Source organism: Haliotis rubra, unplaced genomic scaffold (genome assembly GCF_003918875.1).
Source record: "Haliotis rubra isolate DU_JTF1 unplaced genomic scaffold, ASM391887v1 Scf316, whole genome shotgun sequence".
NCBI lineage: Eukaryota > Metazoa > Mollusca > Gastropoda > Lepetellida > Haliotidae > Haliotis > Haliotis rubra.
In genome coordinates, this window is record NW_025766987.1 from 887557 (window position 1) to 914415 (window position 26859).

The following is a 26859-nucleotide window of genomic DNA, read 5'->3' on the forward strand; positions in this document are numbered from 1 at the left end:
TTAACTGAAGTTACCTGCACAACTTTGTGTGTTACAACTGGTGGACTGGGTAGCGCGTCCTGAGCCAAAACACATGGCTCCACCATAAGCAGGACTCGGACTGGTGGCACGTGCGTGTGCGCGAAATCTCGACATGGTTCCTCCTCCACATGTTCTTGTGCACGTACCGTATGCTGACCATGAGCCATAGCTTGACCATCCACCGTTCACTGCACACACAAAAAAACGACATGGAATATATATTAAGCTTTAATGTTAATGTATCATTATGAATCCATATATACACAAAAATAGAATGGCATATATGCACCTAATTGTTTCTTTTCTTACTGCATCTACAAAAACAACAACTAAAAGTATACATGCAATTGTTTCTTTTCTTTCTGCATAAACACAAACACGATATGGAATGTTTAAATCAAACCTTATGATTGTTACTAAGTTTTCAGGCACACACATTTGTACCACTAATATCATTGTCATTAGAGCTTTTTCCAGTAAAGTTTTCAAGTGTTTTAAGTACTTTCGAAGTCTAAAAACATATGATCAGATGCGTTTACCCATCTGAAGCTGCTTGTAACGGAAATATCTTATCAAGTTTAGTTGTTCTCCGCAATCTTGCTGAGTGCAGTGTTAAACAACAAACCAACCAACCAAATTATTTGGGACAGGACTAATCATATCCTCGTCTTAGTGTGCCATGTGTTTTCAAATTTAAATGGCACTTGAGAAGCAATGACCTGGTCATGAAATGTCTTTAGTTTAGATGGATTAAATTTTTCCCTAACTGAAGTTACCTGCACAACTTTGTGTGTTACAACTGGTGGACTGGGTAGCGCGTCCTGAGCCAAAACACATGGCTCCACCATAAGCAGGACTCGGACTGGTGCACGTGCGTGTGCGAAATCTCGACATGGTTCCTCCTCCACATGTTCTTGTGCACGTACCGTATGCTGACCATGAGCCATAGCTTGACCATCCACCGTTCACTGCACACACACAAAACGACATGGAATATATATTTAAGCTTTAATGTTAATGTATCATTATGAATCCATATATACACAAAAAAATAGAATGGCATATATGCACCTAATTGTTTCTTTTCTTACTGCATCTACAAAACAACAACTAAAAGTATACATGCAATTGTTTCTTTTCTTTCTGCATAAACACAAACACGATATGGAATGTTTAAATCAAACCTTATGATTGTTACTAAGTTTTCAGGCACACACATTTTGTACCACTAATATCATTGTCATTAGAGCTTTTTCCAGTAAAGTTTTCAAAGTGTTTTAAGTACTTTCGAAGTCTAAACATATGATCAGATGCGTTTACCCATCTGAAGCTGCTTGTAACGGAAATATCTTATCAAGTTTAGTTGTTCTCCACAATCTTGCTGAGTGCAGTGTTAAACAACAAACCAACCAACCAAATTATTTGGGACAGGACTAATCATATCCTCGTCTTAGTGTGCCATGTGTTTTCCAATTTAAATGGCACTTGAGAAGCAATGACCTGGTCATGAAATGTCTTTAGTTTAGATGGATTAAATTGTTCCCTAACTGAAGTTACCTGCACAACTTTGTGTGTTACAACTGGTGGACTGGGTAGCGCGTCCTGAGCCAAAACACATGGCTCCACCATATAAGCAGGACTCGGACTGGTGCACGTGCGTGTGCAGAAATCTCGACATGGTTCCTCCTCCATGTTCTTGTGCACGTACCGTATGCTGACCATGAGCCATAGCTTGACCATCCACCGTTCACTGCACACACACAAAAACGACATGGAATATATATTAAGCTTTAATGTTAATGTATCATTATGAATCCATATATACACAAAAAATAGAATGGCATATATGCACCTAATTGTTTCTTTTCTTACTGCATCTACAAAAACAACAACTAAAAGTATACATGCAATTGTTTCTTTTCTTTCTGCATAAACACAAACACGATATGGAATGTTTAAATCAAACCTTATGATTGTTACTAAGTTTTCAGGCACACACATTTGTACCACTAATATCATTGTCATTAGAGCTTTTTTCCAGTAAAGTTTTCAAGTGTTTTTAAATTACTTTCGAAGTCTAAACATATGATCAGATGCGTTTACCCATCTGAAGCTGCTTGTAACGGAAATATCTTATCAAGTTTAGTTGTTCTCCGCAATCTTGCTGAGTGCAGTGTTAAACAACAAACCAACCAACCAAATTATTTGGGACAGGACTAATCATATCCTCGTCTTAGTGTGCCATGTGTTTTCAAATTTAAATGGCACTTGAGAAGCAATGACCTGATCATGAAATGTATCCCTGTCTTTGGTTTAGATGGATTAAATGGTTCCCTATCTGAACTTACCTGGACATCTCTGTGTGTTACACCAGATACTCTGGGAAGCGCGTCCTGAGCCAGTACATATGGCTCCACCATAAGCAGGACTCGGATTGGTGCACGTGCGTGTGCGAAATCTCGACTTGGTACCGACTCCACATATTCTTGTGCACGTACCGTATGCTGACCATGAGCCATAGCTTGACCATCCACCGTTCACTGCACATACACACAAACGACATGGTATATGTAGGTTTAAACGTAAATGCATCAATACAAAAACGTGTGTACCTCATTTGAGGTAGTTTGGGTTTCAAAGCTTTCCCACTTTGGTGAAAATAAAAGTACAGGGACGGGAAGAGTTATGACAAATTATTCGATAACAGTCAGATAATATTTGTTGATACATGTAATTACATAGCATCGTCACCATACGGATCCCCTTTAGCCAGAGTGAGTGGTGAGTGAGTGAAGGTATAGAGAGTAACATCAGGGAGCATTTCAGTTTCATGAAAACAATCCATAAACTTATGAAAAATGAATTTAAATTAGAAAAACATGTCCACAATGGGCATAAAAACAAATACAATATCACAGCAACAGAATTTAAAGTTAGCAACTATCACTAAGATTTTATTCGTATATCTCTTTTGGCCTGAAGGTGAAATAGAGGTTCAAATAAAATATATCATTAGACCACTGAATATCAGTAATGGCTCAGTGTATTCGGGAACCCATGCTTGTCGTAAGAGGCGACTAACGGGACCGGGTGGTCAGGGAACGGGATCGGGTGATCACTGGATTGTCTGGTCCAGCCTTGTTTTTTTACAGACCGCCGCCATATACCTAGAACACTGCTGAGTGTGGTGTTAAACTCAAACCAACCAACCAATGTATTCAGGACAGGACTAATCCAATCTTCGTCTCAGTGTGAATGTGTTTTCAAATTTAAATGGCACTTGAGAAGCAAAGGCCTGATCATGAAATGTATCCCTGTCTTTGGTTTAGATTGATTAAATGGTTCCCTATCTGAACTTACCTGGACATCTCTGTGTGTTACACCAGATACTCTGGGAAACGCGTCCTGAGCCAGTACATATGGCTCCACCATAAGCAGGACTCGGATTGGTGCACGTGCGTGTGCGAAATCTCGACTTGTAACCGACTCCACATGTTCTTATGCACGTACCGTATGCTGACCATGAGCCATAGCTTGACCATCCGCCGTTCACTGCACATACACACAAACGACAAGGTATATGTAGGTTTAAACGTAAATGCATCAATAACAAAACGTGTGTACCTCATTTGAGGTAGTTTGGGTTTTAAAGCTTTCCCACTTTGGTGAAAACAAAAGTACAGGGACAGGAAGAGTAATGACAAATTATTCGATAACAGTGAGATAATATTTGTTGATACATGTAAATACATAACATCGTCACCATACGGATACCCTTTAGCCAGAGTGAGTCAGTTTGTGAGTGTATAGAGAGAGTCACATCTGCAGCATTTTAGTTTCATGAAAACAATCTATAAATTCATGACAGATAAATTTAAATTATAAATTTGTCGACAAAGGAGAAAAAAAGTAGAATATCACAGAGAGCGAATTTACAACTAGAATCTATTACTAAAATTTGATTCCTATACCCCTTTGGACTGAAGGTGAAATTGAGGTTAAAATATAATATGTTGGACCACTGAATATCAGTGATGGCTCAGTGTATTCGGGAACCCATGCTTGTCGTAAGAGGCGACTAACGGGACCGGGTGGTCAGGGAACGGGATCGGGTGATCACTGGATTGTCTGGTCCGGCCTTGATTATTTACAGACTGCCGCCATATAGCTAAAACACTGCTGAGTGTGGTGTTAAACTCAAACCAACCAACCAATGTATTCAGGACAGGACTAATCCAATCTTCGTCTCAGTGTGAATGTGTTTTCAAATTTAAATGGCACTTGAGAAGCAAAGGCCTGATCATGAAATGTCTCCCTGTCTTTGGTTTAGATGGATTAAATGGTTCCCTATCTGAACTTACCTGGACATCTCTGTGTGTTACACCAGATACTCTGGGAAGCGCGTCCTGAGCCAGTACATATGGCTCCACCATAAGCAGGACTCGGATTGGTGCACGTGCGTGTGCGAAATCTCAACTTGGTACCGCCTCCACATGTTCTTGTGCACGTACCGTATGCTGACCATGAGCCATAGCTTGACCATCCACCGTTCACTGCACATACACAGAAAGGTTATGGAACAGATAAGTTTAAACGTAAATGCATCAATACCGAAACGTGTGTACCTCGTTTGAGGTAGTTTGGGTTTCCAAGCTTTCCCACTTTGGTGAAAACAAACGTGAAGGCACAGGTAGAGTTATAACAAACTATCTGATAATAGTCAGGGCAAAACTAGCTTCTTTTGTGCGCCGCTCACTCCCCCACTAACCAACCAACCCTTTCACTCACTCACTCACTCACTCACTCAATTTGTGATGAATTCCGTAGCTGACTCACCTGCCCGCATCTTATAACATACTCGCGTAGTGGACCTGAAACCAATAAGTAACGTACGTTGACATCTGGATGGGACCATCTGGAACATGGAGAATGACTAAAGGAAAAGTAATCATCTGCAACCACATTTATTGGTATATGAGTAAACCATCGTATCACGTCACTTATGCAGTATCAGACGGTGTACCTTCTCAAAGTCCCTCAGTGGGTATATTTGAATACGCCAGAGGTCAGTTAACTGATAACTGCTCCGAAGTCTTCTTCCCGGTCGATTCTTTGGTCACCTAGTAGTGAAACGTCACGTAGAGGTCCCGGTTTCGATTCGCCAACTGGGTACAATGTGTGAAGCCCATTTCTGGTGCCCCCGCCGTGTTTTGCTGGATTATAGCTAAAAGCGGCGTAAAATATACTCGCTCATTCTTGACATACACATGATGTATGTTTAAAAGGTTCACATATCGTGTCTATGGATGAGCATTGGACATTCTGCTTTCTTTAGTTATTGACTACTTTTCGTCTGCAAAAGAACCTAGCATTCTGTGCAAGTTTAATAATACATAATTTAATTACATACTTCCCATCAATAGTTTAGACTCACTTAAAACACTCACTATATGTTATGTATATGTATATATATATATATATATATATATATATATATATATATATATATGGTTACATCGAAGATTCATTTCTCCACTAGCTTGGGGGAACCAACTGCAAACCTTATGCAGATGAATTGCACGAGGATCATGCATCAAATTGCTGAGAGCATGGGCAAATATCGTGCATTGGAACAGCTGCGTTTTGGTGGAAAGTTTTGTTAAGAATTCGCCATTTTTTACTGATTTTTATCATATTTATTGAACTCATGACAATAATCTTTTCAACGTTACGAGTATGTTTTACAAAACATCAGTTCATGTGTAAACAGTACCTTTCCACAGTATGGAATATTTTGCGGAATTTAGTTTAGAACAGTTGAAGTAAGTGGCTATATTTACACCAGTGAGTCTAAACTTGCAATAAGGAATCTGATAATCTTGGTATCCAAATCTGATAAATAAGCTATCTTTGCTATTTCCTCCGATGTCTGAACCACATTTATTGTTATATCAGGTATATATTTAAAAAATGTTCATCTAAAAGTAATATATATCCACACTCTTGACCGTTATATAGTAATATTTCAGTTACACTATGTATATCAAAAGTTTATAACTTTCCAGTGTACCTTCAAGTTCGTGCTTTGAACCCTGTCCCATTCTTTCTTTGTGTACTGTGAATTTCTTCTCGACTATAAAACATATCTCACTAATGTGATGAAATTTACAATTTTCAAGCAATTAATACTCATAATGTCAATCTAGATACTTCTATTCTGCTCATATCTTAAGACGTGGGTTGTGTGGGGTAAACCTTGTTTGTTTTAGTAATGTGGTCAAAGCGACAAGGATATCTGGAGCATGGGAGTTGTAATTCTAATTATTGGCCCACACTTTTACTGCTGCGGGGAGATTCTACAAGATAGGCCCCTTTTTGCATTTGGCCTTGGATTTGTTGGCGAATCCCACTGGTGGGACAGGGGTACCTAGAGTTTCCCCAAGAATCCGTGTCATCACTGTTTGCGATTCATTCTTGAGATTTTGAAAGCGCGCAGTCTACGATTTCGATTATGGTAATCATTTCAGGTGTTGGGGTGTCATTTGCCAAGGTGTCAGTGTGTGTTCACATAGCTGCACAAATTTCATTATCTATACTTTCGAAAAAGATGATTACAATGTATTAATGATGTGAAGTACTGTTGTAAATGTGTAAATATGCACATACTTGGTATTAGAGCTGTGCTTCGTAGTCTAAGTGGAGAGACGATATATCCTGATACCAGTTTAATGAGGCGAGACGATATATCATGAGTGAGTGAGTGAGTTAAAGTTTATAGTCACAGTGGCAGTATTTCAGCCATATCGTGACTAAAAATAGTTATAAATTCATTAAAACCTGTGTTACATTCACACACACACTTAAAGAGCTGTTGATCTCATTAAATGGCAGCATTTCATGTTGAAGTAGGTACAGTCAAACATGTTCAGCACGCCTTAAAATAATTTGAAACTGAAGTTTCGTTTGGGAAGTTGAGTTTCTACACCAATTCTTTCACGAACAACTCAATGTAATTTATATCAGAATTCAGAATCACTGAAAAACCTCTTAAGTCTGCTGTCTAAATTGTATCTTATCTTTGTTCTCTTTCATAACAAAGCTAAGACATCATTCATAGTTGTGAATAAATGGTGTTATTTGTCAAACAACTAAAACATATTTCAATTGCTTGAAGACAAGTATTGTACAGTTCACAGAGTTTGAAATGTTCACACTCTATCACTTCTACACCAACTCCTTTGTTCATGTAACAGATACAAACAAATATTCCTACTGTCCAACTAACAATAGAATGAGGTGCGCGAAAGACGCGTTTGTGAAACGAGAGCTGGGAGCGTGCCGTGAACTGATCCCCTACCTACTCGAAGGGGGAACAGGTGTGAAAACTTCGCGCACGTGATTTTTGTGATCCTTGCAGTTATCACTTTCTACGCAATGATTCGGAAACGTTGTGTTTCTGCTCGAGCATGTGTGTACTAGTATCTTGTAAAGTGGACTGTTAAAAGAGTATTAAACTCTGCAGGTATTTGAAACTTATCATGTCGCACTCTAAATTGGGTAAACGGGGTCAAGTCATTCATTCACAAACCCGTGAGGTTGCCTACAATGTCATTCAGTACATGTGTACTATTTCCGACAGCACACACAGTGCACTCAAAAAAGCCAGCGATGCTACTGGTATATCTGTCAGTACCTTGCGCAAAATAAAGGACGAAGGTAAACAGGGGCGTAGCTACCATCATGAAATAAAGCCCGGGCTCACACATGATTTTGAAAAGTTGGGCAAGCTCTCAACACTAACTAAATATAAAGTTTTGCAACCTACCGGTCTTACACGAAAAATAAATTAAAACATTTTCTTTCTTTCTTTTTCTCTTTCCTTACACTTCGATGTATTAGTTTGAACACTTCGATGTATTAGTTTGAACACTTCGATGTATTAGTTTGGACACTTCGATGTATTAGTTTGAACACTTCGATGTATTAGTTTGAGAAAAACATTGTCAACGTGACGTGCGATGTGTGCACATGATACTTAACACTGACGTAGTTTCATAGGGGTCGTGTTGAACATTATTTTGGTCTGTGTACCTCAATGATAACTGTGCTGAGCTATGACACCCCTGTGAACTGTAGTAATTTAATCAATGTAATGGTATGTTATGGCTTTGCCGGGTTTAACAGAAACCAAGTCAGAATCTCGCTGCTGGAATCAAGAGAGCTACGTGCTGTTGTAAGACCATACCCCTTCTTTTATACCTGAACTGGTATACATTTTCTGGACAAAGAGCTAAGTCATATTCAAGGTTGCGGTACTTTTTCTCATAGCTACATGCACAATTGTCCTAAAGGTGCCTCCACATGACGAATGTGAACCTTGCTCTCTCCTCTCGGTGTTCATATAGTACATTTGTTTGTCACAGGTGCAGTAGTTAAGCTGTCGAATGTTGTTTACAGGTTATTCATTGAAGACAAAAGATGTTTACCAGTCGTTGTCAAGTTAAGATGATAAGTTTTCAGTGTAGGTATTTATGCAATATGGAAATCGGTAATGCATGGTGAATGCAGTGACGTAATGGCTATATTGCACTTGCAAGCAGGACCATATGAGTGTAAATAGTATCCACAGGGCACACAAAGGGTCCTGTGTAAACTCAACTGACACCTTTCACACCAAAGTGTGAAGAAGGTGGAGTTACTTAGAAATACTAAGCTGTATATATGATATACTTTACTGTACATAACCAACGCATGCATACAAAACATCTGGAGTGACAAAAGACTTAGTGAGTGAATACGTAAATATTGCTTAAAGGTGAGTCAGCAGTATTGCAAGTATTTGCAGCTAAGTTTGTAAGAATATATGGCGAAACACTTAATTGTGTATAATTATATCAAAAGTGTGATATTTATTATCCAAAATGTCTTCTGGTGGAACTACGGAAACATAAACGACCCACTCTACTAAAATTCATTGTGTATGTAGAATATTTGTGCATATAATATATTGTGAAGCGGTTGCAATGGTATGTATGTATGTCCGCCCACGTGTTGGAAAAAACCCACTCATACACTCACTTGACTTTCTATGGCATGTTTGAACAAACACAGCTGTTAACCTTAATGATCTTGAAGAATATCTCATTTGTAATCGCTGTGATGGTCTGAAACTAGAATACGATAATGATCACGTGACCAGCTACCTTAAACTCTTAGTGATTTTGTTTTTTCATTTGTTCCTATAATTGAATACAAGCATATAAAGTAAAGCAAAAAGTGTACATATGCATGATCAAAGTTCATCAACTGGTAGCATGAAGAAATTATAATGCAATAAAGTTATTCAAGTTTGATTACAGATTAAGAGATTGAAAACTGAGGATAAAGGAAACCATTTCTCTGAAAATTATCAAAACTATTGTTCCTTCTGGATACGAATTTCTTAACTTTTGGAATTATTTTCTTTAAAGTGCAAATATATATATGTCTTTAAGCAGAAAAGATTATATGACTTAGCAATGGCTTATTACCAAAAACCAAACCAAACCAAAAGCTTTCTTATTTCAAATTTCTGTTTGTTTTGGATTATCCAGTTTTCAAGTTCTTTCCAGAAGGTTTGAGTTACAACACATTCCCAATATACATGACATAAAGTTTCACTATCCACTTTACAAAAACCATATATGCTCCTCCAATATCAAATTTGAGTTTCAGATCTTCAAATGACAAAAAACTATCTTCATTACAAGGGTCCTTAATTGTTAAAATTCCTTTTTTAGCCCAATACCTAATAAAGTGATTTGGGTTTTTGACATTATCACCATGAAAAAAGCCCCGGGCTTAGACATGATTTTGAAAATGAAAGTTGGGCAAGGCCTCAACACTAACTAAATATACAGCTTGGCAACCTATCGGGCTTACACGAAAAAATTGGCTTGCAACGCGCCTGGTAAATGCGTTCCCGCGATGGGTACCAGTAAGTTCACAAGCCCAGGGAAAGTGCGTACTCGTACCGAAGGGAAACTTGAACTTGATGATTTTGAAAAATGCGCAATTCGCCAGTACATTCAACACTGCTACACAGTAACCAAGACAATGCCAACACTGACAGTTTATCGCTTTACATACCCTCGGCACCTTAATGGTAAAATGGACTGCACCGCTATTCAGATGCACGGGTTCAAATGACAGGTCGGCATTATTCGCATATAGTTCGTCTCACAGTACAAGGTTCACTTCAGAAGAATTTCAAAGAGACTCCCTTCCTTTTCCTAATGCAATACTCCTTACAACTTTCAGCAGTACTTCAGTAGTATCGGGATATATCGTCTCTTGTGGCGATACATCGATGTATCACGGACCCTTGCGATATAAATATCCTGATGTATTGCCTAAATGTGTTTTGTATTGATGCATTCGTATCGCATAGTTGACCATGCAAACATCGATACTATCGATGAATCGTTACACCACTACGTGAGATGGCCTCTTTTGATTCGGAATACAGATGTTGTCCCATACGGACGTTTTCTCAAATATCAGTTACCCGACGGAATATACTGTACACCTATTTTGATTCCATCTCTTGGGTAGATTATAGAAAACTGTAGTGATTGCAATTAGTTCATAAAGTTAGATAACTAAGCAGTTTCTGTAATTATTGAAAGCTTACTACCTGACATCATTTATGTTGCTTATGCGTTTTTATTTTTTGCTTTTTGCTGTCTGACTTGTTATACATTATATAATAATGTTAATCATTTTGGATATCATGGAATTCCAATATCATGGAATATAATGTGAACTTGTTAATCTATCAAAGTACCGAAACGTTTTATAAGTATGCTTTACTGTTATTGGGTGAAACTGTTAATTAAATGTACCTCCGTACAACATTTCCAGAAATTAATAGAAACTGAAAATTGCTAAATAAATGTAAAACTAAATTGGGTAAAGATTGCAAACAGTTATTATTTATATACCTGTTTTAAATTTCCAGTGTGCAGATCATGTCACAAACATAAAAACTGAAGGATGGGTGTGGAAAGAGTGGGGGAAAACACGTGCAAAGTCTCTGAGTCAGCTGAGATTATCCTTCAAAAACATCATATGTACATTTAACAATCACTTATCATTAAGTGCAACCAAAGCATTACAAAAACAGCATATTTCCAGACAGCATAACATCACCTTTGGCTGGAGTTTTGGCTAAATATTTGATACCGAAAGCCTGTCAGTTAACTCAAAGGAAATAACCCTTGTGTTTTACAGTGATGGCTTAATCATAGTCACAATGAATTATAGGCTGCTATGCGTTTTCAAATGTGATTGAGTCAGTGAAATACTAATATTTACCAAATCAAATTTTAAAGGAGCTTTTCTTCAAGCAGTGACTTAAAGTCATACATAGCTAGACTTTCTTAGATTATAAACTTCATATAAGGCATCGCAGATATTTCACAAACAGGACCCTTAGCCTCATTAGCGTATTGCCTCACCACTTGCGAATTAAGCGTTGGCAGATGTAAATGTTACTGAAGATGTTGGTCCCCGCCAGCCGCCGGTGTTCGGTATTGTTTACTCTGGTAACCCGAACCCTGCAGTGAGTTTTAACAGACGCTGAACCTGGGAATATCTAGATATGCTTCATTTTAGGGCGTAAGCATTACAGTAAGGGCTGGGCGGAAGGGAAATAATATCGTTCTCTGACTATGATAAAACAGAGACTATATAATAGACTATTGAATGGTCTCTGGATACAGATTGGGACAAGATATGGAAAACAAAATATTTGGACAAGACCATTGTTTGGGTCTTTTAATTGTAAATATGTTTTAGCTTAACCTAGATTTCGATATCCTTCGAATGTACATTTGGTTTAAACTGGACGAGTATACATGTATCCCGTGACAAGAACGAATACTTAATAATTCAAAAGCATAACAGCACGAGTATCCATTTTGTCTTTGCATACATACGCTCAATCACATGAATTGTGTCTCCAGGTCACGGAGCATCAGTGGGTTTAGGGCCCGTATTACCAATTCTTGTGCGTTTTCCATGTGTGTTGACGCGGGCATGGACGCCTTGTAACATCACTATTTGATTATGATTCACAAACACATGCTCATGATATGGTTGGAATCGTGACATGGATTAGCAGATATTTATCATAAAGGTTTTTTATGTAAGTGGCTTGAAACGCGCTTTGACAAAGGCCTATAGGTTCTATCACATTAATATTTGACAACTTCTTTTCTCTAAACAAGCTCACGCCAAAACTGATTTAAATTCTAATCGCAGATAAAAGAATAAGACAATAAATAGTATGCCAAATTATCGTTACCATGACAACCATGTGACATTTCACCTTATGTAAGAGAGAAATAGGTAGTAAACTACTAGAGTATTTTGACTTAAAACTGGTATGTTATAAAGAAAAAGATGTATTAGACTATAGAGGACAATACAATATAAATAGCGGCTGTAGATCACCAGCAACTAAAATAGATCACCATAATAGGCACCATGGGGACTTGCATGGACACAAGATGAAATTACCTATTTTCTTCAGGGGCTGGTGATTTTTGTGCAAATTAGCCATGTATCACGGAGAAGGACAAACTACTTTGAATAAAATGGGACTTACGTACCCTCGCAGGGGAAAACTTATTTACTTTTTCAAGTGGATCTAATGTGTGGATCAAAAAGAAATGTCGAAATGAAGTGGTATTTTTTGTAAATTATATGGTGAAATATATAGAGAGATCTCACCCGTGAGTCTTTGATATCAAATATATCACCACAAGTTGATAAAGTTACAAATATCTGAGTCTTGCCGAGGATATTTATACTTTTATCAACGAGAGTTGATATATTTGATATCAGGAGATATTCTGAGCTGATGATGAGCCTTAGCCGCCTTACCTTCTCTGTTGCATGCAATTTTTTATTTGTAAAGCATTTTTCATCTTAATCTGTAAAAGATCTGTAAAAGTCCATTGCGGACAGTTATTGCTATCCGGACTTCTCATCACAGAACATTTGGACTATACCCGCATGGAGAAAGCAGTACCAGCTCTGCAACCCGGGCACTTGGACTGCTCATATCCAAATTCAGGTCACTTGGAGGCACGAGTATTAATACATATACTAAAATGTACAACTCTATGGTTTGGTCAACCATTGAATATGGATCCGCTATATGGGGGAGTTTGATTAGAGTATACACCAGAACCAACAGTCTACACAGAGATCGGCTCACCTACAAAATCTTCCAATGGACGAGATCACTAGCACTGAAGAACAAGATTAACTGGATTAAAAGAGTTCGCCTTAAACTTACATCTCTAAACTTGCATGAATTATTTGATGTCACCAATGGACTTCACACCAAGCAAGTAGTACACAGGGTCCAAGATGCGATATTTGAACAACACATAATGGAATGGAAGCAGACGATAACCTGTACTCACAGCACGTCAGGCAGGGGAGGTAACAACCTGAGACGATATGCTACTTTCAAGATGGGATATGGGCGTGAACAATACATCAACAAGACGATGACCAGAAAACAAGGAAGAGCTATCTCTATGTTCAGATGTGGAGTAGCCCCTTTACGTAGAGAAAGGCCGTTTCAACAATGTCCCGCAAGAGGAAAGAGTGTGTTTTAACTGTAACAACAACGTTATAGAGGATGAGGTGCACATACTTTTAACTGTCCCTTATATACAAGTACCACTAGAAACATGCTAAGTTTATGTTCAGTTTTAAAAGACGATTTTTTAGTTTTATGTTACCTGTTGATCAGCTTGCATTTATAATGTCAAACCCAGATATTTTAAAATCTAGTGCCTAAACCTGCATGGATGTTTTAGAGGAGAGGAGATCTCTTTTATATCATAAGTAATGTTGACTTTTTGTTACATTATAGTGAGTATGTTTTAACTATTGTATGTATTTATATTCTTAAAATAGTCTGTCATAATCCCATAAGGGATAGCTCAGCAAATATATATTTTATACGTGTAAATATTTTATATATGTTATACTTGTATGAGGTGAGACTTAAATAAAACATCTGTCTGTCTGTCTGTATAGCGCCCTACATCCAGAGAGAGAGAGAGAGAGATAGTTTGGGTGGCCCCTTTGGAAACCTCTGTAATTTTTCGCATTGGAATACCTAAAATACGGGATGGAAATAGTATTCTCTTCTTAACTTCTTTGAGTGGCATTTACAGACAGACAGACAGACAGGTTTTATTCAGTAATGTAGGCACAGTGGCCCATAGTACAGTTGAATTTTCATTTTAACAAATATTGGTCACGTGACACGAAATTATGGTTTTACATGTGATTTAAGGATGGACATCAAATGTTTTATGAAAATGGCAGCTGATTTAATAGTGTCATCGTTATTAGAATTAAGTATTTTATATATCGTTTGTGGGGCATCATTAAAGCATTTTAGATACTTCTTTCGGCCAGCAGAGAATGCCTCACAGTCTAATAATAAGTGGCGTTCGTCTTCAGTTTTACCAGAAGAACAATGAGAACATGATAAATCTTCCAATGTATTTTTATCTTTTCTATAACGCTGTATTTTTAAGGCATGTAGAGAGATTCTAAATTTACAAAATTTCTTAAAAGGGACTTATCATTAAGGACCCTAATATATTTTTCAGGTCCGAACATCGATTTACATTGTGAATAATGACTTAGAAAACCTCGATGAATTTACTGATGCGTGCCAATTCCGAATATATATATCTTTTATTCGTTGCTTAAAGTTAACAAAAACATTTTTTAGATCACCAACATCTTGCTTAAAACCAAACATAAGAAACCCGCTTGAAAATAACACATTTCGGACACCAGAAGCCCAAGAATACTTTCCACGTTTGTCTAGGGATAATAATACTGATAGCTTTGATAGGGTAGCGATAATCAGGCATTCTCATAAGTTTAATCCAGTATCTGATAGCTCTCATCTGACTCTCAATATGCATGCTATAGCGGCCTGTATCGCCAAGTACGGCTTTGTTGGAAGCAAATTTACCTACAGTAAGAAATCTTTTAAAAATATGATGCATGCACATTTTCTATAGCTTCGAAATAGTTTACTCCCCAAATTTCAGATCCATATAACAATATTGGTGCTATTTTAGTGTCAAAAAGTAAGCAAGCTGAGTCAAATGAAATAAACTTATTAGCCTTAAACAGTTTAAAATAGGAAATAATGCCTTCTTAGCTTGTGCTGCAAGGGCTTTAGATGCCATGGACCAATTTAATCGGCTGGAAAATAGAAGACCCAAATATTTATAATATGAAACAACATTAATACTTTTGCCACGGAATAACCATTTTCAGAATGTGCCACTATACCCCCATTTCTAAAGACAACTATGTTAGATTTTTCCATATTCAACTCTAGTCCCCATGTGTCACAAAATGTTTGAAGAATATTTATTCATCTCTGCAGTCCGTTTACCATGAATGAAAACGTAACAATATCATCTGCAAAGAGAAGCAAAAGTAAATCTTTGATTTGGGGAGTAACAAATATTCCATTATTACACGATTTATACATACCATCTACAAGTTCATTAATAAAGAAGATGAAGAGTACGGGGCTTATTACACAACCTTGTCGCACACCAACGGAAGTGCAAGTTAAACGATTCAGTGTTGCCAGAATTAGTTCTAACACAGGCTGCAACAGAGTCATACATGCTTCTTAAAATATTATAATATTTTGCCATGGCATCCTTTGGTATGTAACATAAATAGCAATTTCTTACGGTCAACAAAATCAAAGGCTTTCTTAAAATCGATGAAAGCGCAATAGAATCTCCCCTTTTGGTCTGCAGAGGTACTTTGTACATAATGACTGTAATATAAAATAAAATTATCAGTTGTACTATAATCGGATCTAAACCAGCTTGAGCCTCGTCAAGTAGCTCGTTTAGATCAACCCAGGCGCGTAAACGCTTTTCTAATATATATTAGCAAATAATTTTCCAGAAATGTTTAGAAGAGATATTCCACGATAGTTGCATGGTTCTGATACACCCCAGACTTGAATAAAATCATACCTATATTCCATACCGATGGGAATTTACCACTATCAAGAACTACATTAAATAAATCCCATACCTTATACACTTACGATTGCCGTAGCGCTAAGGTTGTACAACAGCATCCTGAGATTAATTCACCACTAGGCTACTCCTCCACTTCTAAAACAGAGTCGCTCTTCCCCTCTTCAAAGGTACAGAGATGCCCTTCATCATGGGAGTTTCTCTATGCAAAGCGTCACAAAGAAATAGCTTGAAGTTTGGGAGGCTCATTTGGGAACCTCTGTAATTTTTCGCATTGGAATACCTAAAATACGGGATGGAAATAGTATTCTCTTCTTAACTTCTTTGAGTGGCATTTAGTTGTGTGATGAACAACGAGGAGAGTTCTATGCATATACAACTTCTTTAATATTAATAAAATTATGTATAAAGGTGTTAGAAACTACACCGAAACGCCGCTCATATTAATATTAAAGAAGTTGTATATTCATAGATCTCTCCTCGTTGTTTATTATCTTCTTCCTTATCTATTTGGCTATCTTTACATAATCACGGCATTGTTTCGTTAGTGCCAAGGTACTATTTGCCATGATGCCAGAGTGTTTAACAATGACTCATTTTCACATGTGTTTTGTAGTTGGAAACCAAACAACAACCGCATCTTTCCTTATTATTTTCACAGACTGCCTGTCTGCAAACTAGTTGCATAAAATCTATGATAATTTTGTATTCACGAGACTGAACAGTACTGTAAAGAATCTCAACACTAGTCTCAGAAGTGTAATCGTATTTTCCAAAATGATCATGAGCTCACTGGTCTGTGCCTGCAGCCTCTTTCATCATAAAAAGTTTTACCAAGCATAGAGCACACATTAATCATATGTATCGTAACTTTAATGTTCGTCAAAATCTAAAGATTGTTTATGCTATACCCATTTACGTAATGACAAGGGAAAGAAGACCGGACATGAATTTGGTGTTACATGACTATAATTATAATGACAGTATTTCTTATGTTCAGCAGATTAAAAAAGCGACAAAATCTGTTCAATAATCATAATAGACTGCTCTCTGTCAGCTTCTCATGAAAGAATCACAAACAAACATCACAATCACACAGCTTCTCGAGGAAGATCCAAGCCACCTGTGTCATTCAATGGAAAGCCAATTGTGTGCCCTATAAAATGTCAATGAGGACATTTAATTTAACTCACAAAGGATAAATCCGGCTTGCGCTGAATTTAAGGTATTAGTCATCTCCAGGAAATTATTCAACCTTTTCTTTTGAAAAGTGGTGAAATGTTTTCCAAAGCAGCTAAGTATTATGAGTCTGTAAGCGTTAGGATCGGATCTGGTACTTTTGCCTTTTTTAGATAGGGTGTGTAGAGCCAGAAAGCTGTGGATCAGGCAATATTCCTGAAACTAGTATCAAATTGAAATAATCGACAAATGGATTCGCAAAGACATCAAACATCATAGTCATTCTCAATTTTATCTGTCACTGAAGGTTTGTTACGTTTAAGACTCTTAGTGGACTGTGATATTTCATCCAGGGTTATGTCTCTGTTCAGACATTCACATCATATGTCTGATGAAATTCTTCAAAGGCATTTAGAAGTTGGTGTAGTAATACAAGACAAATCTGAAGGATAACAACTTCTTGATTTATTTTTCACAACGTTTCTGGGCTAGTTCTTGCCCCTTCTTCAGGTGGATAATGGTGTTAGTGGACAGTACAGTATATATATAGATGTACAGGAAGCCAGATATGTAAATTGAGTATATACAAGGGAAAAAGGAGGTATAATTAAGTATGTACAAACAATGCAGTGAGATCAAAGAGAAGAATACAATGATAGAGTATGTTTTACAAAAGGGCAAGGGTGTGTTTACATAGCAGAGTGGTTAAAGCAGATTCAGTTTGAGAGTCTATGATTTCTGGGTGATGAACCAGGCGCTGGGGAGGTAAACTCCTTGATTTCTGTTGATCTCAGGCACTAATCGTCTTATGTTGATTGACTCCACACAGTTTTCTTTTGCGCCAATTGCTGATGTTGGAAGCCAGGATTTCGCTGTGTTGCCAGTTGATAGAGTGGTTGGGATTTTTAACGATGTGTTCTGAGAGGGCAGATTTGAGGTAAGATTTTCCAACTGAAGTTTTTATGTTCTTTTAGTCTTATGTTGAAGGGCCGACAAGTTTCTCCAATATAGCTGCTTCCACAATCACAACTAATTTTTGTAGACACATCCTCTGGGATTGGGTTCTCCCTGATTGCTGCTACCTCTTCCATTCCGCTCTCGGGATGGTTTTAAAGGTATTTCTAAGGAGTCGACTGATGTGATGGCTAATATGGCCTTGGTAAGGAATATTGATTCGATGGGAGCTGGTATACTTTCTATGGTGAGTTTCGTGTCAAGAGTGTCAATGCAGCTCTACTTTTGCACGGAGAATGTCAAGAGCTTCATACAATGGAATGTTTGTAAATAAATCAACATCATAGCTGTTCATTTGGCCTCATAATCTAGAGTCCAACAGTTTTTTCACAAACGATGCTGAGTCACTGATGAATGATTTACCTTCTTTACCCGAAGGGGCAAGCAATTTAGAAAGAAACACTAGTAGCACACTGAACCTCGCGAGCACACAAGTATCCTTGTTTTTACAGGCTTTTTGCGGATTTTTACAGTGGCACGAGCATAAGGAGATCGGCAACTGATTGGGTTTAACTTATTGAACACAGTGTCATTGATTTGGTTGCTGTCATGGAGAGTCTTCAGAGTCTTCTTGTGCTGGCATTCTAACTTCGTTGTTGGACCCTTGGCTATGACCTTGTACATCGAGGTGTCACTGAGGGTCTTGTTCACAAGGCCATGGATTTCAGGAGTGTCCATCGAATTAGAGACGCATAGAAAATATAACATGTGTACATGTATATCACAGTAAACTGCTAAATGTAAATGTCATCCGTTTGGTAAGCTGATATTAAGTATTCAGTGTTTCCTGACCCAATAGTTTCATTGGGAAAGAATTCACTGACAGGGAACAGCTAACATCTTTTGTACTTGTTGTGGCTACTATTTCGAGACACTAGACTAACAATCTTTTCTTGTTCCTTTTCCAAACATGTTTGTGATGAAACATGAAGTAAGACAACGTTACCAGTTTGCGAAAATGAAAGACACCTGCGGTCGTTTCTTGTTTTCCAACTACAAAAAAAACTGCGTTTATTTCTGAAATCAACGAAGGTTCACGACGACCCTGCACGTGCTATTAATGATTTTGCTGATGAAAAATCGCGCGTCGTCTCACTGAGGCAGCCCGTGCACCGTTTGGTGTAAGGCATCCAGCTCAGCCTGGCCCGAAAAACAGTCAAAATGATAAACCCTTTTTTGGGACAGAAAGTAGAAATAAACGAAAAACATTTTACAAATCAAAACGCCCATACTTTAAACATAATTATCAATTAACAAACGTAATTATCGACGTTTTAGATAACGATGACGATGTCTTGAGCAGAGACATAACCCTGGATGAAATAGTACAGTCCATCTTAAAATCAGCGCAAGACGGATTTATCATTTGTGACTTAGACTAAATGCCCTCGTTGACATTTTATTTGGTGCAAAATTAGCTTGCCATTGAATGACACAGTTGGGGCAGGGTGGCCTGGAGTTTCCTCGAGAAGCAGTGTGATTATATTGTTTGTTTGTGACTTTTTCCTGAAGAAGTTGTCAACGCGCAGTCTGACAGATATCTATTATGACTATGGAACAGGTTTTGTCGCTTTTTACCTGCCGAACATTAGAAATATTTTCATTATATTTATAGTCATGCGACATCAAATTCATATCCGTTTTTCACTGCCTTGTTATTGCCTAAATGGGTCCGACCAACAATGTAGCATAAACGATCTTTAGATTTTGACGAACAGTAAAGTTACGATATATGATTAATTTGTGCAATATGTGTGTTAAAACTTTTGTGATGAAAGAGGCGGTAGGCAGAGGCGAGTGAGCTCATGATCATTTTTGAAAAATACGATTACACTTCTAACTGAGACTAGTGTGTCGATCCTTTACTTTACGGTTCATTCAGTCTCATGAATACAAAATTATCATAGATTTTATGCAACTAGCTTTCGGTCAGGCTGTCTATGAAAATAATGAAAGATGCGGTTGTTTGGGGATTTCCAACTACAAAACACATATGAAAACGAGCCATTGTTTAACACTCTGACATCATGGCAAACAGTACCTTGGCTCCCCAACGGAACAATGCCGTGATTATGTAAAGATAGCCACAAAGATAAGAAAGAAGATAATAAACAACGAGGAAAGTTCTATGAATATACAACTTCTTTAATATTAATATGAGCGACGTTTCGTTGTAGTTTCTAACACCTTTATACATATTAATATAATTAAAAAAGAAGTATATCCATAGAACTCTCTTCGTTGTTCATCACACATCTAAATGCCACTCAAAGAAGTTAAGAAGAGCATACTATTTCCATCCCGTATTTTAAAGTACGTCGATGCGAAAAATACCAGGTTCCCAAATGAGCCTCCCAAACTTCAAGCTATTTCTTTTGTGACGCTTTGCATAGAGAAACTCCCATGATGAAGGGCATCTCTGTACCTTTGAAGAGGGGGAAGAGAGCGACGCTGTTTTAGAAGTGGAGGAGTAGCCTAGTGGTGAATTAATCTCAGGATGCTGTTGTACAACCTTAGCGCTACGGCAATCGTAAGTGTATGTTAAGGTATGGGATCACCTTTGTACAACGGCACCCTGGTCACTAGTTCTGTTCAGTGGTTCTATCGTTGGGCAGGGTCACTCAAGATTGTATTTTAGAGGGGGGTGATGCAATCCTACAACAACCTGAGACAAGGCTGGACGCCATGTGTTATCGGTAACACGGTACGGCGATAAAAGTTTGGGTTGCTTTTGATCACGAGATCAGGAGTGCTTCAGTAGAACATACCACATACCACATACCACGCTTTCCTTTGCCCTCTTTCTAGCACTATAATATTAAGGGTGGAGATACAGTCTTCAACAAAAGAAACGCATAAGCCATTTTAGAAGAAATTATTGCGTTAGTTTAAGAGCAATTATTTCCAGTAATTTCAATGGTAAAAAGATGTCAATTCACTCGTCTATAGACAAAGAGTTCGCCAATACAATAGCAGCATCTGTTGTTGTATTTCTGTTTGTTTGAGTCCACCACTGACAGCAATGACTGCTCGGCACCGTCTCGGCACAGACTGGACAAGTCGATGAAGTTGCTCTTGCGGAATTCTTCCCCACTCTTCCTGCAATGCAATGGCCAGTAGTGAAGGTGTCTGAGACATGTTTTGACGTTGACATACACGTCGATCGAGTTCAGATCTGGTGATCGGGAAGGCCATGGCAAAATATTGACGTTAGAATTGCGAAGGTAGCGGACCGTGAAGCGTGCTGTATGTGAAGTAGATAGAGTCTACTTCACACAGTTCGTGTAACATGTGCCTATCTCGCCAATGGAAAGAAACGGCAATGTCCTTTCAAATTGTCTGATCTAAACCCGATCGAGGATCTATAGGACGAACTTGATCGTCGCGTCCGTAAACGTCACCATCGTCCTCAGACACCTGCAGAACATGCCAACGCGTTGCAGGAGGAATTGCGAAGAATTCCCCAAGCAAAAATCCGATGACTTGTGCAATCCTTTCCAAGACTGTCTCGAGCAGTGACGGCTGCAAGGGGTGGTGTCACCAGGTACTAACCTGAACGCACATGTGTCCACAAATGTGCAGTGAGTTGATGTTGACAATGACAACAATACATATGTTCATCCGCGTCTCGGATCTACGTTCAAGTTTAATGGACTTATGTACACTTACATATGTTTAATACATTTCCTTATTTTTGGGCTGTGCGTTTCTTTTTTATTTAAAGAGTTTATCATTAAAATCAGTAAGAGATTTCCCACGAGCTTGAACATGTTTCGCGAAAACGTTCGTTCCGGATTGAGCGCCAATTACTGCAGTCTATCCGGAAAAAATAACAAGTGTCTGTATCATTCATTGTTTTCCATTTTGTCGAATTACGCGCGTCGGCATCGCAATAGCTGTTTGTCAGTAGTGTGTGCCGTGAAAGTTGTTCTATATTCTCATTGGCTGACATGATGTCATTCTAAGGTTAAGCAAAAGCAACATAAGTATTTCCATAAGCTAAAACTAGAGCAATATACATTGTCCTGACTAGTATTTTATAATTCACCAGTTTTCGGTGCATAAATTATCTGCCTCGCTTAAATTATCTCTGCTCAACCAGGCTGGGATAATTTATTAATGAGAACTAGGATCCACACACTACTGCTTCTATTGTCTGAAGCATAAATGTCTTTTAGAGAATCTGTAATGTAAAGGATTTGACACAAAAGGAACTTCAATCACATTTCAAAATTCTATTTTCTTTAGGGACTGATAATTTATTATATGGGTGGGTGTGCTGGTTGTGACTGAACCACAGTTTGCTGACAAGTAATATTCCTGATAAAATATATGGACCATTTGAATTTTTTTTATTTTGACATCAAATTGTGCCTCCGGTTTGCTTGATTCTTCTTCTCCATCTTCACTATCTTGCAAGATGAAAAATTGGCTCGTATTGATACGGTCTAACATCCGTGTCAGAAACAAATCCATGGTCGATGTCATGTAAAAGCAAAAAGGAAGCCATCGGCAATTGGCACATATGACGTCATGTCACGTGATACCCGCCTCTGATCATTTACTGTCCGTGTTTCCGTGATACAAATACATTTTTATGTGTTTATGAGTTTATTACAAACCTTTTCGTACAGTTTGAAACAATTATTGCGTTACTATTCTCCCTCAAAACAAGCACCTCACAATATTTGCCAACAGTGTACACATGGCGTAATTGATACTGGTAGCAAGAACGAATGCAATTTAATAAGACGTGTTAGCTTGCATAATACTGCTTTCGTTGCCAGACCCTTTAGGTGATAAGAATTATAAGGTCGCATGAACGTTGATTTCAAACGTATGAAAATGTGTGAAAACGAAATAACATGAACTATTTATTTCACGTGATAGAAACATGAGGTCTTGTTTGTGCTGCGGTAACATGAAAATTATAATCTGTTCATATACATACCCTTGATATCCGGCATGATACATGCATTTCTGAGATGTGTAACAAATTGAATCTTGGTAATTTACATGTGTCCCTACTTAAGGAAACTTACGTGTTGCCAACCCTTCGGAAATCGGAAGATTCAACACCTGACTAATTACAACTGCTGTAGCTGAAATTTACAAAGCCATGTTTAGCGGTCAGATCGTTTCTCGATTTTTTTTTTTAAAACTTTCGTCTTGCGCTAGGATCGCTATGTGAAACTGGTTCTCATAACATCCTATCGTGGAAAGATCTTTCAAAATGTGATATTGTAAATCATCAAAATAATTTTTTATATAAAAGAAAATGTCCACTGTTTGTATTTGTAGTACTTCACAAGTACGTGTTGGTAACATGAGTGTGAGTTTAGTTTTACACCGCAGCAATATTCCATCAATAATACGGCAGGGGACACCAGAAATTGGCTGCAAAGGGGAATAGAACCCGGGTACACGGCGTGACGAGCGAACGCTGTAACTCCTGGGCTACCCAACAGCCCCTGGTTACCTGGAATCTGAAGATCTCTGCGCCAACTGCAGTATAGTTATCCATGAGGCTGTCTGTAATTCAATTGTGTTCAACATTCAACCCCCCATCCCCTGATATGCCAAGTGCGGCAGATCTGTAAAATGGGGTAGCCTATTGGTTTGAAGCCTTCGCTCGCTGCGCCAGTTGTTCTATTCGTGTTTGTCCTTAACGTGTAAGTCCATTTTTAAGTGACCCCTTGGTGATATTAGTGGAATATTGCTAAAATCGACGTAAAACTAAACCCACTCACTCACTCTTTACACCACAATAGTTCTCATCTCGGACCGATCATTGACCACAATCCCAGAAGTGGTCCGGCGAAGTTGCCGCACTGACATTTTTGCCGATTTGGATTTCCTCGATCAAATTTTCAAATGAAGGGTGAGTGAGTGAGTCAGTCAGTTTAGTTTTACGCCGCACTCACCAATATTCCAGGCGATCTGTAATTAATCGAGTCTGGACCAGACAATCCAGTGATCAACAGCATGAGCATCGATCTACGCAATTGGGATACGATGACATGTGTCAACCAAGTCAGCGAGTCTGACCAACCGATCCCGTTAGTCGCCTCTTAACCCAAGCATGGGTTACTGAAGATCAATTCTAACCCGGATCTCAAATTCATGAGCATCAATCTACGCAATTCGGGTTCAAAGGAAGGCTAAACTGGAAACAGGTGCTCCAATACATGGCGTCAATACTATCCGCCGTGATGTTGCTTGAATATTGCTAAAAGCGGCGTAAAACCACATTCACTCACTCACTCAGATCTATAAATATTACGATGAACCTACCTGTATTTCGCGCAGCGACTCTGCCAGAGCCACCCACAGGCGACTGTGTAGCGAATTGCCTTTGTTCCACACGAATACGAAATCCTGAAACATCAAAGGCATTGTTTCATGAGTTGTGAAGAAAATAGAATGGTTAAAAGATAGACAGAAAAGATAGATAGAAAAGATAGATTAAAGAATAATAAATTGACAATTAATACATGGCACGTTGCCAATAATGAATTTATGGATCGTAACAACTCTTTTATTCCTAATTCTAATTATTCTAATAAAAAGTGTCATGTATTCATGTTCTTCCAACTCCAATCACTCAATGCCTATCAGTTAATTACATCTCTTCATTATGAAGTTACGATTCAGTTGGTTCACAGACCACCCCAGGTGCGACTTTTATGTCCGCCCCTAAATCGCCAGTTTGTTTGTTGTTCAACTCTGCACTCAGCAATATTAAAGCTGTATAGCGGCGATCTTTAAATAATCGAATCTGCGTGAGTGAGTGATTTGGGTTTTACACCGCTTTTAGCAATATTCCTGCAATATCACGGCGGGAGACACCAGAAAGGGGCTTCACACATTGTACCCATGTGGGGATTCGAACCCGGGTCGTCAGTGTGACGAGCAAACGCTTTAACCACTAGGGTACCCCACCGCCCTAATCGAATCTGAACCAGACAATCAGTGACCAACAGCATGAGCTGCGAAACTGGGACAACATGCCATGTGTCAACCAAGTCAGCAAGTCGGACCACCCGATCCCGTTAGCCGCCTCTTACGACGAGCATGGGGTGCTGAAGATCAATTCTAACCCGGATCTTCACGGGTAAAATCTGCCAGTTGTCTAAGTCACACATGGATAAGTCATTCAATCTGTATTAACTACACATATATTCTTGCAGATCTATATCGACATATAATCTTGATAGGATTGGTTAAGTTATGCTAATTGTACTCGTCAACTGGTCACATAAAAAACTTTCGATTTCCCTCCAGGGCAAGTTTTAATAGTAATTGTCAGATATTTGAGTGTGATTTGTTGTTTGTTTGTTTACCCCACCACCCGATCCCGTTAGTCGCCTGTTACAAGCATAGGATACTGAAGACCAATTCTAACCCGGATCTTTACGGGTCGTCTCTTACGACAAGCATGGGTTAGTGAAGACCAATTCTAAACCGGATCTTCACTGGTCCGTAGATTGAGCTTAGGGAGTGTTGGGCACATGCATTAAAGAGGCTGAACAAATATCAAATATTTAACTTTTACAAGTACTCAACAATCTCTATTTGTGATCACTGGTGTCATATTGATCTTTTTAGAATATGGTACGGCAAAGAAACATTTATGTGACTGATTATAATCACTATGCCTACCCGCTATAAATTTCAGATTATGTCACTATATGTATAGGGACGTGGGTGGCACAATGGTCAAAGGCGCCGACAACCACTATGGACAGTTGCCATTATAACATAAGCAAGAGTTAGAATCCTGGATTCACCCTAACATTTCGTGAGTGAATTAAGATCTTTAGACACATCGGCAGTATATCAGCCATGTCGTGACTTAAACTCGTTAGGCGTTGACAGGAAAAATCTAATTTCAGGACAAAATTCTGTCTGCAAAAGACAGTAAAGCAACTGGAATATCACAGATTAAATGAAAACTAGCTAACATATGACACTATTTCGGACAACACAATATAAAACCGGGCTATAGATCGCACAGCAGGTCACCATACCAGAGACCATGAGGACTTTTGCTATCTGCATGGACCCAAGCTGGACTTACATCATCCCCTCGGCTGTTGACGATTGTGCTGAGATTTCGCCATTATCAAATTAACACAGGTACTGCGATTAAAAACGGAATAGGCTTTAATTTTCTTAACAGTATTATAAAATTCCCTAAATGTTTTTCCCCTGAAATATTTATCCCCCTGATAACGGTCCGTCGTTTGTTGGTATCATACCCGAACTCAAGGTGCTGACGACCAGGTCGACATCCTGAATCGCTGGACACATTAAGCTGACATGATGTGATATAAGTGCAATACCCTTACGAGAAACTTACTCCATCACTCAGTACTAATAAAATAGGAGTCTACTCACTTTTGCGACGATGCAGATGGAAGCACAACGACCACTGCAACAACAGCGAGGACGACAAGAGTAAGCCCTTGCATTATGCCTGATCTTGTGTAATGATAAATCCGGGGGCAACAGCACGGACTTTATATACCCTGGCACAGCCACT

The 26859-nt window shown here is 38.5% G+C and overlaps 1 protein-coding gene across 1 annotated transcript; it reads right to left on the bottom strand.

Annotated features, from left to right (window-relative positions):
* LOC124283456 (coadhesin-like) lies at positions 1-26859 on the bottom strand. Its single transcript, XM_046719520.1, has 7 exons — positions 26715-26859; positions 24609-24692; positions 4858-4892; positions 4383-4574; positions 3382-3573; positions 2370-2561; positions 1-209 (listed from the first exon to the last, which is right to left on the bottom strand). The coding sequence occupies exons 1-7, from the start codon at positions 26786-26788 to the stop codon at positions 1-3; spliced, it is 978 nt and encodes a 325-aa protein (XP_046575476.1). The 5' UTR covers positions 26789-26859.